Genomic DNA, 14,368 nt, shown 5'->3' with positions numbered 1-14,368 from the left:
ACTCCACTCCAAAACTTTTCACTGTCATGGAGAAGAAGCATGAGAGCAGAGGCTATCCTGCCCATTTTTCGTGGCCATCCTAGTCCTAAGGGTCGGGTACCTACAGTACTTATTAACTCTATCCTTATAATTATTATATCTCAGTATATAAATTCTAAGAATGATTGGGGCGCCTGGGTGGCGCAGTCGGTTGAGCGTCCGACTTCAGCCAGGTCACGATCTCGCGGTCCGCGAGTTCGAGCCCCGCGTCGGGCTCTGGGCCGATGGCTCGGAGCCTGGAGCCTGTTTCCGATTCTGTGTCTCCCTCTCTCTCTGCCCCTCCCCCGTTCATGCTCTGTCTCTCTCTGTCCCAAAAATAAATAAACGTTGTAAATTCTAAGAATGACTATTTTGAAGAAATGACAAAATCTGACCCAAATCCTGAACATATACTTGACCAAAATGCATCCCAGAGTCTAGATGTGGTTTGTAGGCTCTGCAGAAGTTGTAAGAATAGCACAATAATATGTATTGAGAGCCTTCTGGGTGATAGCCTGGGGTACAACGCTGAACAAAAGCAGGTACTACTTGCCCTCAGGGGTGCCCACAGTTCATGGAGAATCAAGCAATAATCACACAAGTGATTACACATAAGTATAAAATGGCAACTGTGTGGGGCGCCTGGGTGGCTCAGTCAGTTAAGCGGCCGACTTCAGCTCAGGTCACGATCTCGCAGTCCCTGAGTTCGAGCCCCGCCTCAGGCTCTGGGCTGATGGCTCAGAGCCTGGAGCCTGCTTCCGATTCTGTGTCTCCCTCTCTCTCTGCCCCTCCGCCGTTCATGCTCTGTCTCTCTCTGTCTCAAAAATAAATAAAAACGTTGAAAAAAAATTAAAGAAAATAAAATGGCAACTGTGTAAATCCTATATAAAGGGACATGTAAGAGTGTAGAACAGGAGAATTTGACTGCATTAGGAAAGTCGGGAAAGGCCTCCCTGCAGAGGTGATACCTGCGCTGAAATCTGAAGAAAGAGCAGGTATTAATTAGGCGAAAGACAAAAGGAAGAGCATTACAGCCAGAAGGCACAGTACATGCAAAGGCCCTGTGGCGGTAGGGAGCCTGGCATACAGAGGGGAAGGCACTGGACTGGAAGATGTGACACCTGGGTTCTAGCATTAATTTTGTCACTTGGGTGTGACACAGTTATTTTTCTCCCTTTCCTTTTTGGAAACAGGCCAACAAGCAGAGCCCACACAGGTGAGGAGTTATGCTTCCTACACCCTTCGGGGCAGAGTGTCTACATAAAATATTTGGAATTCTTCTGCATAGATTTGTCTCTTCACCTCATTTAATTATTCAGTCATACGTATCAGTATGGACTCATGGACATTCACTTTATACTTTGGATTAGAATCTAGTACTACTTTATTTGCTTGCCCAGGTTGTTACAGCTTTGGCCATTGGGAGCTTCTCAGTTGTTTTGTGTTGTCTCTCTCTTTGTTTTTTTAAATGTTTATTTTTTTTTTTAATTTTTTTTTTTTCAACGTTTATTTATTTTGGGGACAGAGAGAGACAGAGCATGAATGGGGGAGGGGCAGAGAGAGAGGGAGACACAGAATCGGAAACAGGCTCCAGGCTCCGAGCCATCAGCCCAGAGCCTGACGCGGGGCTCGAACTCCCGGACCGCGAGATCGTGACCTGGCTGAAGTCGGACGCTTAGCCGACTGCGCCACCCAGGCGCCCCTAAATGTTTATTTTGAGACGGAAAGGCAGAGAGAGAGAGAGGGAGAGAGAGAATCTCAAGCAGGCTCCATGTGAGGCTTGAACTCACGAATCATGAGATCATGCCCTAAGCGGAGACCGAGAGTCAGATGCTCAACCAGCTGAGCCACCCGGGAGCCCCATGTGTTCTGTTCTCAGTGGTATATTGCCAAGTAAGCCTAAAACAGAGCTAAGGAAAGAAGTCCATTTCTCCCAGTGGGAGGGGTCTCTGCAGTCAAAGAGGCCTTTCAACAAGCAACAGCTTGGTTACATCCTTGTGGAATCAGCATCTGCCCCAGCAGCCCTTTCCTAATAGTGGGAGATGTCTTTATTTTTATTCGCCCAGGAACGCCTTCACAGAGGAGGATTCGGAGTTAGTCGTCAATTATATAGCAAAGAAGTCCTTCTGTCGGCGAGCCATTGAACTCACCTGTAAGTTAATTTTCATCTTCCCTAAAGTAGTTAGAGCAAAGAAAGAACAGCAGATTGGTAGATTTCTAACAAAAGGCAAAGGAGTCAAAGGAGTTATTTTTAATATGCAAAATGTCTTCAGAAACCAGCAAGCAGATAGATAGTGAGACATTGCCAAGTGCTTTCCTGCTGGCTGGTTTACTGGAAGTCTGGAAGTGGACCTGAGGTAAAGCGGCCTGTGTTAAAGACTCCTAACACCAAGAAATGCGGAAGGAAGAAGGAACTCACCACAGTGATAGGAGAAGATGTGGTTAGAGGTCAGGGATTTAAAGAAAAACAGCAAAGCAATTGACATAATCTCTGAGCTTATTTCCTGCTTTTTTGTGGCAACGGGCTCAGAGAACAATTTGCCAACATACTTTACAACAATTATGGTTTGAGTTTTGCTGATTCGGAGTGGAGCCTTCCAGTTTGAAGAGCGAGAATACACAGATGGCTGTGTTCTTGAAGAATTCAGAAACCATGTACAAAGTACATGCAAATATCAAGTCCAGGCTTCAGGATGTTTGCTGAAACAAGAGCACCAAAACAGATATAAGAATGATAGAATGATAGAATATAAGAAACAAAAACTCACTCAAGGTACAATGTTACTGATTTCTTTACGTTTCTGATCTACAAGTTTTGACTTTTAGAGATCTGTTCTTGCATTAAAAAAAATTCTCCATTTAGACCCGTTCTTTCCTTTATTAGAGGACCATCTGGGTAAAAACAAAATTTTTTTTCTTTAAGAGCTAATGTATCTTTTCTAATTATCCACATTTTTTTTTCTTTCAAAGGCTTGCTCATCATAACTATGGCACAAACTGCATCATTTGCCAAAATGTTATTGAATTGGTTAATTCCTCTTATTGATAATGCTTATGGTCAATGCTGCATGCTGACACCTTGTTATAGAAGATCTTCTCCACTTGCCCCCACGAACTCAATTTAGCACGTTCTATGTCATATTAATGAGGTTCCAGATGCCATAGGCAGAATAGGAGGGAGCCTGTTCTCTTAGTGTTTCCTGCGGTTTCTGCACTTCCTTCCCTGGCCTAGGACAGGGGAGGGAACCCAATAGCTGTTTGGTATCCTATAGTTTAGTGATAAAATAGCACGTACTCCACTAGAAAGCAAGAAAGTACCTAGCGACTCTCTTCCTTACTCCTTTAAATCAAGGGCAACCCCCACCCGCCACGTGAATCTGCTGGCTGCTGCACCATGGGAAGAGAAATATGGTTCTGATTTTTATAAGCCTTCAGAATTAATCTTGCCCTGAAGGATTCATTTTACTCACGTAAATCATAGTAGCATCACCGTGTGATGTTTTATTTACCGACATTGTGCGGGAAGAGCCATGGGTACAAAAGGAAGAAAATGTTTAACTCTTTGATAGGACCATCTGTATCATTTCAATTCTGTCCGAACGAAGGGGAGCAGACTGACAACTCTTACACGTACTTCGTCACTCCCTTACAGTGCGCAACTTGGGAGTCAGCGAGGAACTGCAGAATAAACTAGAAGATGTCGTGATTGACAGGAATCTATTAATTCTTGGGAAAATCCTGGGTGAAGGTAAGCAGTTCATTTCTTTTAAAATGTGAGGTTAGCATAACAGACTCTTAGATACAGAGAACGAACTGAGGGTTGATGGGGGTGGGGGAGAGGGGAGAGTGGGTGATGAGTGCTGAGGAGGGCACTTAATAAATTATGTTAAAAAATAAATAAATTATGTTAAAAATTTATGTTACAATAAATTATGTGACAATAAATTATGTTAAAAAATAAATAAAATAAAATGTGAGGTTAGAAAGGAAGCAGTTTACAGTAATGTTTTAAATGTGTATTTATTGAGGCGCCTGGGTGGCTCAGTCGGTTGGGCGTCCGACTTCGGCTCAGGTCATGATCTCGCGGTCTGTGAGTTCGAGCCCCGCGTCGGGCTCTGGGCTGACAGCTCAGAGCCTGGAGCCTGTTTCAGATTCTGTGTCTCCCTCTCTCTCTGACCTTCCCCCATTCATGCTCTGTCTCTCTGTCTCAAAAATGAATAAATGTTAAAAAAAAATTTTTTAATGTGTATTTATTATGTAAAATACCATTTTGTGACTTCAAGTTACAATACAAGTAGTTCTGTTTTATAATTTATTACAATGAAAAAGTAAATGGTGGTTTTTGCCGCTCAGATTCCGCATATGGAAAGGGCCTCTATGGTGTCTTACACGTACCGTAATCCCTTGAAAAATATTAATTCCCTTCCTTCATTTGAAAAGCAATTATTTGTTCGGTTTCCTATATGCTTTAAATACCTCTGGTTCTTAGGTTTACTGTTTGGGGCACCTTCCTAATTAGTTCCATAAGAACAAAAGTGAAAACGCGTATAGATTTTGTCAAATTGATGTTAGGATGAATGATAACGGTATGAAGAATTTCTACTTTATACATTTCAGTAACATTTCCCGTGTTGTTCTGTAAGTTTCTTGGATCAGTTCTAATGCTTAATAAAATGATGAGCTGAGCTGAGCCTGAGCCAACCAAGCTGGTGACAAACAGGAGGCTAGTGCATGGCCTGCGTCCCTGGTTTGTGAGCGTGGGTGGCCCCGGCAGGCTCTGCCCGGCTGCCGCGTGTGGGTCACTCTCAGGCCACCTAAAAACAGCAGCCCGGGAACTGTAGCATTTTTATGGTCAGGGGAGATTTTGCAAACTCTATGGAGATGTTGTTCTTGTTTACAGGAGAGTTTGGGTCTGTGATGGAAGGAAATCTTAAGCAGCAAGATGGGACCTCTCAGAAAGTGGCAGTGAAGACCATGAAATGTGAGTTATCACGCATTAAACCCATCCCCCGGGGCTGGGTAGTTGCTTCAGTAATCTGGTGCTCTGTACGGCCAGTGATGGAGTTCATGTGTCGTGATCTCAGTCACTGATGGGTCAGAAGACCATCCAGAACACTGTGTGGTTACAGACAGAAAGTGAATGTAATGAGGTCCTTATAAGTGCATGATACATCCCTTACCCTCAAGGTAGTTACATTTGTAATTTTTACCATACCTCCCTCTGTGTCTCTTTCTGTCTCTCTCAAACTGTCTCTCCCTCTCCCCTCTCTCTCACCCAGTAGAGTGAATGTCTCCAAAGTAAAATATGAATTCCCGAGACAGAGCTGATCTGGTGGCAGCCTCTGACCCCAGGAGTTGGTCTGGCTGACCTGACCAGCTTGGTGGGGTCACTTCCTCACTTGAGGATGCTTGCATATTCCTCAGGAAGTTGCGGGCTGCCTGGAAGGTACATTTCCCAGAGAGAGGAGACATATTCGTTGGTCAAAGGCATATGAAGAGCAGTGAGCCGTGATCACAGGCTGGAATTTTCAAGCAAGCTGAGAAGGGAGTTTGCAGCTGGGTCAGAAAGGGCCTCATAAGTCATCACAAGGAACCTGCTTTTATCCCACAAGTTGCAGAGCCACTAGTAAGAGTCTTTAGCAAATGAGGAACAAAAGCAGATTTCATTCTAGAAAGTTCACTCTGGTGGCAGTGTGGAGGAGAATGAATTACAACGTTGACAAAAGTAAAGATGGGTGCTGACTAGGGCACTCCTGAATCCGTGCAAATGACTGTCTAGATAAGGAAACTAGGCTCAGAGACATGGCGACTTGTTGAAGTCAGATAGCTTAAAAGGGGGAAGATTGTGCTGGATCTTTTCTATCACCAAGCACTGACCAGGCTGCAGTGGCAGAGCGTGATAGCATGTGCCCTCCTGCCCTTCTCTAGGAAGTGCATTTCCAGGGCCTGGGGGACACAGGATTGTGGTTTAAGTTTTATTCTTCACGTGTCAGCTGGGCACCCATAAAATAGACCGTGATTGGCATTTTATCTACAGTTGTTTTCATGATTCACATGGAGAGAGATGATTTGATGCTTCGTTTGTTAATGTTTTCAACATTGCTTTCTCATTTACCCTTGTATATATTCAATATTGTTTTTGATCAAGGAGTAAAATTGGTTTCTTCCTAAAATTTAAATTCACTTTTACTGGGAATTAAAACATAAGTTAGCTTATAAGCATGTATTGAGACTTTTTAACGTGAACCGGAGACTGGAGTTTTAAGTCAGTGATGAAAAGGAACCCTAATAACCTACAAGTCACATGGGCTGTTGTGTTCTGCTTTCTGAAGCTTTTTATGTCTCTAATAATGACCAATACTTATGTAATCCTGTGTGCCAAAGAACACTGCAGTCAGTCTTGAATTTCATAAGGAAGACAGGAAGAGGAAATCAGTGCAACTCGGAAGCAGGTTCAAGGATTATCCCCTGGGGGTGCCTGCATGGGTCAGTGGCATCCTACTCTGGGTTTCGGCTCAGGTCACGATCTCATGGTTCATGGCTTCCAGCCCTGTGTCGGGCTCAGTGCTGACAGCATGGAGCCTGCTTGAGATTCTCTCTTTTCTATCTCTCTGCACCTCCCTTACTCGTTCGCTCTCTCGTTCTCAAAATAAATAAATAAACATTAAAAAAAAAAAAAGGTATCCCCTGGAAACCAAGACAGCCTGAAGTTAGAGTATTCAGTGGAGCTAAACCCAGGACATAGTCAAATCTGGGTGCCAGCCACATTCAGGGCCATTCCTGCCTCTTGCATTATCTTATTTGAACCTCACAATGGTTCCTGTGAAGGCTCCTTTCCGTTGTCCGCATTTACTATGTGGAAGGTTTAGGGGACCTTGTAAAAGGAACTAGGCCTGGGCTCTCTTCTCTCTGGCCTTGGCTATGCTCTTCTTTGACTTAATTAGAATAAATTTTGGGGCAGCCGGGTGGCTCAGTCAGTTAAGAATCCAAGTTTGGCTCAGGTTATGCTCTCACGATTCCTGAGTTTGAGCCCTGCTTCGGGCTCTGTGCTGACAGCTCGGAGCCTGGAACCTGCTTTGATTCGGTGTCTCTCTCTGTCTCTCTCTGACACTCCCCTGCTCTCTCTCTCTCTCTCTCTCTCTCAAAAATAAATAAACATTAAAAAGAGAGAATAACTTGCATATGAATTACATCTGTGCTAATTTTCAAAAATCGAAAGGCTAGTCTCTGGCCTCTGCATCCCAGGCTCATCTGTCTTTGCCTCCGATCTTGCCCCCTTGGGGGAGGAGTTTGAAGGCAGACCCTACCCTTTCAAAGTTCTACCCGCCTCGTTGTCTGAACAAAGGTATTAAGTGAGAGCAAAGGTGGCAGACATTTTGCAGATCTATATTTTTTTTCTTAAATTTGCTTTAATAGGAAAATTAATGTATACAAAGCCCAGAGAATGTACAGACACTATGCTAGATGGCTCTCATCTGGGATTTCAGTCAAAACTTACACCCTATTAAAGCAAATTCCCTAAGGCATGCCTGGCTTTGATTTTAATTGTTTTTAATTGTGGCAAAATACAACATAGAATGGTTTTTTTTAATGTTTATTTATTTTTGAGAGAGAGAGAGAGAGTGCACAAGTGGACGAGTGGGGGAGGGGCAGAGAGAGGGAGACAGAAGATCCAAAGCAAGCTCTGCGCTGACAGCTCAGAGCCCGATGTGGGGCTCGACTCATGAAGTTCTAGATCATGACCTGAGCCGAAGTTGGATGCTGAACCAACTGAGCCACCAGGCGCCCCCCCATCCTAACCATTTTTAAGAGTACAGCTCAGTGGCATTAAGCACATTCACACTGTTGTGCAACCATCCCCACCATCCATCTCCAGAACTGTTTTCATCTTGCAAAACAGAAACTCCCTACACATTAAACAACTTCCCATCTCCCCTGCCCCTCCTTGCCCCTGGCTACCACCATCCTTTCTGTCTCTAAGTTTGACTACGCTGAGTACCTCATGAGAGTGGGATCACACTGTCCTTATCCTCCTGTGACTGGCTTCTTTCGCTTAGCATAATATAGAATTCTAGATGTCTCTCACAAGTTGGTTTAATCCCAAAATGGTACCATGTGAAAGTTAGGAAAGTATATCCAGTTCACAAGGCATGATTGAGCAACCAGTCTTGCAAGAGAGAGACAGAGATGTGAGTTCTTTCTTTTTTTTTTTTTCAGTTAAAAATCATTGCAACAGATGATGCATTTGACTTTCATTTTTTAAACTAGTATACTTTCATTTTTAGAGCAGTTGTAGGTTTATAGAAAAATTGGGCAGAAAATACAGAGAATTCCCATATGACTCCCTCTCCCTTCCCAGTCTCCCATGTCCATTACATCTTGCATCAGTGCATTTTTTTTTTACAACTGATGTACCCATATAAGACGTTATTACCTGAAACCCAGGGGTTACATTAGCATTTACCTGCTCGTGAACATTCCGTGGGTTCTGACAAATACAGTGTCATATGTGCACCATCACAGTATCATACGGAAGTCCCCCTGCCCTAAAATTTCCTGCGTGCAACCCCTTCATCCCTCCCCACCCACCCGTCCCTGATAACCACTCATCTGTTTATGATTGCTGTGGTTTGCCTTTTCCTGATTTTACTTTTAGAGGACAAAATTGCTATCACCTCCTTCCCCTTTGCTGAGTAAATCATCAGTGCCCCACGTTTTTCTGTCTTCTCTTTTAGTGGACAACTTTTCTCAGCGAGAGATTGAGGAGTTTCTCAGCGAGGCAGCGTGCATGAAAGACTTCAACCACCCAAACGTCATCCGACTGCTAGGTACCTCAGAGAAATGCGGGATTGGGGGGGGGGGGGCAGTGGGGCTTGGCTAATCCACTCCACACCACAGGAGAAATCTCTGGGGGAGATACGTTTATCATCTTGTATAACTCCACAGTAATTTATAACATCGTGTTTTTCGCCCCAAAGACATCTTACAGTTATACTTTCTGAGGCTGATGGTAAAAATGGGCCTGCATTTCCTAGACACCCCAAGGGCTCGGGAACATTTAGTGTCCACAGAGTTCTAGTTGACTGTAGATTAAAATGGGGCCCCCCAGTTACTCAAAGGCAAGACCAAAGCTTATGTTAAATTACAATGTTAGTGACTTAAGGTTATCCGTGAATCAAATACCAGTGGGGTAGGGGCGCCTGGGTGGCTCAGTCGGTTAGGCATCCGGCTTCGGCTCAGGTCATGATCTCACGGTCCATGAGTTCAAGCCCCGCGTCGGGCTCTGTGCTGACAGCTCAGAGCCTGGAGCCTGTTTCCGATTCTGTGTCTCCCTCTCTCTCTGCCCCTCCCCTGTTCATGCTCTGTCTCTCTCTGTCTCAAAAATAAATAAACGTTATAAAAAAAAAAAAAAAACAAATACCAGTGGGGTAAAGCAGTTAAAGTGGACACATTCCATAGATCATCTTTGAGAAACAATTTATTAACATTTTCAAGTACCGATTTCCTAGAATCTGTGCTGACCGTTTAATGGGTCATGATTTAATAGAATTTGGTTTTGTGGCCCTGTCGCTATCATATCAAGTGGTTGCTGTGTAAGTGCCGCTATTCCAAGGCAGAAGAACAACCTAGAAACAATTGTATATTCTGACTTTTTTTTCTGTCCCGGGATTTGATAAGTGCTCAATAGTTGGGGGAACTTTCAAAGTTTTATTAGGATCAAAGCTACAGAGAGATGTGAAAAATAATGCTTGGATACAACATCATTTTGAAGAAACTACTGTTACTCCTTTGCAGCTAGTGATTTTCACAGGCTCTGAGAACAATTGCCACTTTACAATTGCACTGTGATGTACAGGAGCTTTGCAAGCCTGACTTCAGGTGACGGGCCCTAGTTCTAGCTTTTCATGATAAATGGTGTTTCCTGTGTTAACCATGAAAATTTAGAGACATGATTGGCCGTCAAAATTCTTTTATTTTATTTTTTTATTTATTTTTGAGAGAGAGAGAGAGAGACAGAGTGTGAGCAGGAGAGGGGCAGAGAGATTTGGAAACACAGAATCTGAAACAGGCTCCAGGCTCTGAGCTGTCAGCACAGAGCTCGACGCAAGTTATAACTTGTGAACTGAGAGATCATGACCTGAGCCGAAGTTGGCCGCTAAACTGAGCCACCCAGGCGCCCCTCGAAATTCTTTTAATAGTTTTAAGCATTTGATTGAACTGGGCTTGTTCACCTGATAAGGTTGTTTTTTTTTTTAATTTTTTTTTTTTAACGTTTATTTATTTTCGGGACAGAGAGAGACAGAGCATGAACGGGGGAGGGTCAGAGAGAGGGAGACACAGAATCGGAAACAGGCTCCAGGCTCTGAGCCATCAGCCCAGAGCCCGACGCGGGGCTCGAACTCATGGACCGCGAGATCGTGACCCGAGCTGAAGTCGGACGCCCAACCGACTGAGCCACCCAGGCGCCCCAAGGTTTTTAACTATTACATGAAACTAGTTTGCCCTTGAATTCTACTGCAGTTACAACCCCTCACTTAGGCTCAGTATAACAAAAACTCAGTGGTTTTCTAGATGGCTACACTTGTTACAGATTAATTTTTTGAGAGCTCTCATGCAGGGTGGCACTAATCTAGGGCACCTGGGTGGCTCAGTTGGTTGAGCGTCTGACTTGTGACTTCGGCTCAGGTCATGATCTCATGGTTTTTGAGTTCGAGCCCTGCATCAGGCTCTGTGCTGACTGAGTCTGGAGCCTGCTTTGGATTGTGTCTCCCTCTCCCTCTGCCCCTTCTCTCTCTTTCTCTCAAAAATAAATAAACATTTTTTTTTAATTAAAAAATAAAAAAAGATTGGCATTAATCTGAAAGGAAAAAAATACCGAGACGTGGGCCTAGGGTGTATTCCATAGTCCACTATGTAGTGAGTGTGTGAGTTATGGGTGTTTTTTTTTCCTTCTTTAATCATTACCTTGAGAGCACATGCTTTCAATTTGGCCAGTGCGCCTGCAGTGCTTTTCTGGTTACTGGTAACAAGGGCTCTTTGTAACCTTCTCTGGTTTTAATTTCAGGTGTATGTATAGAAATGAGCTCTCAAGGCATCCCAAAGCCCATGGTAATTTTACCCTTCATGAAGTACGGGGATCTGCATACTTACTTACTCTATTCACGACTGGAGACCAGACCCAAGGTAATTTACCCAGTCGCGTTGCCTCTCACAGTCCTCCAGGCTTCTGTGACAGGGCCTGGGGAACCTCAGCATGTAACCTTGAAAATAAAGGCGGGAGGGGGAATACATGGCCTTTGTTCAGCGCTCACTGTGCGCCCTGGATGCTGAAGTGTGGGATCTGTCCTCACAGCAGACCAGCTCAGAAGTCTTATTATTCCCATTTTATGGGAGGAAGAAGTCTGGCTTGGCACACAGTCTCCTGGCCCAAGCCTCATCACAATGGAGCCAAGTGGGTCCCCCATGCTGACAGAGTGGCCTCTTTCTCTTAAAGTCTCCTCTTTCTGACTTGTTCACTCTGAAATCACTGGAGGCAGGATCTGTTTCATTCCCAGAGGCAAGTTGCACTGAGCTGTTTTTCTGGACACTGAGCATGAATGTCCTCCATCCACCTTTCCATTTATCAAGGGCCCCTCCATCCTCAGGATTTGGAAAGCGTGGTGTGAATTGGTGGGCCAGCATATTTTCCTTCAATAGTGCCTGTAAGAAGGGCAGTGACCCCACAGGGCAAACCCTGCCCTGAATCCCACAGCACAGGGAAACCAGACAGAAACAGGAGCTTAGACGGAAGCACCATACCCACCGGCATGCAGCCACCGGTCCTACCCAGGTGATTGACCAGGGGCCACAAGAATGCTGAGTATGGGGCATCATGGGGAAAGCCCTGGGGGCACCTGGGTGGCTCAGTTGGTTAAGCATCTCACTCTTGATTTTGGCTCAAGTCATGATCTCTTGGTTCAGGGGTTCGAGCCTGCATCAGGCTCTACACTGCACACTCTCTCTCTCTCTCTCTCTCTCTGCCCCTCCCTTGCTCTCTTTCTCTCTCTCTCCCTGCAAATAAACATTTTTTTTTAATGGGCAAGTCCTTATCCCAAGAGACAGGCAAATCTGCAGGCTCTACACTGCACACTCTCTCTCTCTCTCTCTCTCTCTCTCTCTCTGCCCCTCCCTTGCTCTCTTTCTCTCTCTCTCCCTGCAAATAAACATTTTTTTTTAATGGGCAAGTCCTTATCCCAAGAGACAGGCAAATCTGCAGGCATTACCATTTGTTAAATTTGGCAAGGCACTTGAAAAACAAAAACAAAAACTTGAGGCCCAATTTAGGGTAAACATATTCTGGAACCTTCTTTCCTATGTCCTGCCGACACTGTGTGTTATGGATATAACACTGTTTGTTATGGATATGGAAGGTTATTTTTTCTTTTCTTTTTCTTTTTCTTTTTCTTGTTTTGTTCCTCCCAGGAAGATGTAAGTGGCCGAAGCAGGAGAGTGAGCCCCTTTCTTTTTTCACTTCCCCTTGGTCTCATGCTCAGATTTTTGTTCTCTTCCTCATGACTTGTTTTAAGTCTTCCACCCACCCAGATACTAACCAGAGTTAGGAAATTGTAGCCACATCTCAGAGCTATTATAAAATCACTGAGGTTCCTCCAAAGAAGTGAAGGGCCTAATCGGAAGTAAGGGACTCGGCATGGCTGAGCGTTTTCCTTCCCTTTTCCACCCAAAAGAAAGACAATATTATAAGAAGCCTAGAAAAGAAGGGAAAAAAATACCTACAATTCCCAACATCTTAGCACGTTTCATTGGCAGCTTCAGACATTCCCATCACAACTGCTTATCCCATCACAACTGTGCCTACGTGTTTCACAGGCTGGTGCTCACTATCTGTGCACCTACTCACACGCCATCAAAGGTGCTAACATTTCTCAAGCATAAGTAGAGGCCAGCCTATATTTTGCATATATTAATGCAGTAATAGCGTAACAACCATAGGGAGTAGTTACTAATAGAATCTCCGGTGAGGAAACGGAGGCACAGATCAGACAATGGTGGAGGCTGGACTGGCCCCTAGGCTGCAGACCCCCTGTCTTCAGCTCTTCTCTGATAGCGACATCTCCTGTGCACCCTTCCCAGCAGGGCAGCAGCCTCCAGACTGTTGCCTGTGAATGGCTGCACAGCATCCTCTTGAATGGATCTTGTTCCACATTGATGGGCAATTTCACTCATATTTAATTTTCTGGTATGTGGGATGATTTTTCTAATAATTTTTGGAGGGATGGGATTATCATGTTGCATAAGAGTAAATTCTATAGTTTAAAATAAAAAAAGGGGGGGTGCCTGGGTGGCTCGGTCAGTTGGGCATCCAATTCTTGATTTTGGCTCAGATCATGATCTCAGGGTCATGAGATTAAGCCCCATGGCAGTCTCCGCACTAGGCATGTAACCTGCTTAAAATTCTCTCTCTCCCACAGTGTGGAGGTTCCTCAAAAAATTAAAAATAGAACTACCCTATGACCCAGCAATTGCACTACTAGATATTTATCTAAAAGATACAAAAATGCTGATTTGAAGGGGCACATGTACCCCAGTGTTTATAGCAGCACTATCAATAATAGCCAAAGTATGGAAAGAGCCCAAATATCCATCGACTGATGAATGGATAAAGAAGATGTGGTGTATATATATACAATGTATACAATATATACTCGAGGATCAAACAGAATGAAATCTTGCCATTTGCAACAATGTGGATGGAACTAGAGTGTATTATGCTCAGTGAAATAAGTCAGTGAGAGAGATAAATATCATATGATTTCATTCATTTGTGGAATTTAAGAAATAAAACAGATGAACATAGGGGAAGGGAAGGAAAAATAAGATAAAAAGAGAGAGGGAGGCAAACCATAAGAGACTCTTAAATACAGAGAACAAACTGAGGGTTGCTGGAGAGGTGGTGAGTGGGGGGATAGACCAAATGGGTGATGGGCATTAAGGAGGGCACTTGTTAGGATGAGCACTGGGTGTTATATGTAAGTGAAGCATCACTAAGTTCCACTCCTAAAATCATTATTACACCATATGTTAACTAACTTGGATTTAAATAAAATTAAAAATAAGAGTCTCCCTTTCTCTCTGCCCCTCTGTTCACTCTCATATACCTAAGTGCTCTCTCTCGTGCGTGCGCGTGCGCTCTCTTCCCCCCGCCTCCCCCCAAAAAAAGTAAAAATACACTGGGCTGTTTGATGGCCAAATATCATCTGTCTTTACTTGTGAAGTTTAACTCGCTTCCCCTTTTGGGTCCCTTTGCAAATGTAACCTCTTACTGGATTTTTTTCCTTGAATTGTTGTAGAA

At 44.0% G+C, this 14,368-nt stretch overlaps 1 protein-coding gene across 1 annotated transcript in view; it reads left to right on the top strand.

Moving 5' to 3' along the window:
* Positions 1-14,368, top strand: part of MERTK (MER proto-oncogene, tyrosine kinase) — a 114,208-nt gene that overhangs the window by 86,020 nt on the left and 13,820 nt on the right. The window contains exons 11-15 of the mRNA XM_047852747.1: positions 2,085-2,170; positions 3,671-3,766; positions 4,919-4,999; positions 8,754-8,846; positions 11,084-11,202. Of these exons, the coding sequence (XP_047708703.1) occupies positions 2,085-2,170; positions 3,671-3,766; positions 4,919-4,999; positions 8,754-8,846; positions 11,084-11,202 (475 nt within the window). The remainder of the gene's footprint in view (positions 1-2,084; positions 2,171-3,670; positions 3,767-4,918; positions 5,000-8,753; positions 8,847-11,083; positions 11,203-14,368) is intronic.

This window comes from Prionailurus viverrinus, chromosome A3 (assembly GCF_022837055.1).
Source record: "Prionailurus viverrinus isolate Anna chromosome A3, UM_Priviv_1.0, whole genome shotgun sequence".
Lineage (NCBI taxonomy): Eukaryota > Metazoa > Chordata > Mammalia > Carnivora > Felidae > Prionailurus > Prionailurus viverrinus.
The sequence above is the reverse complement of the archived record's forward strand: the minus strand, read 5'-3'. Positions and strand labels throughout refer to the sequence as shown.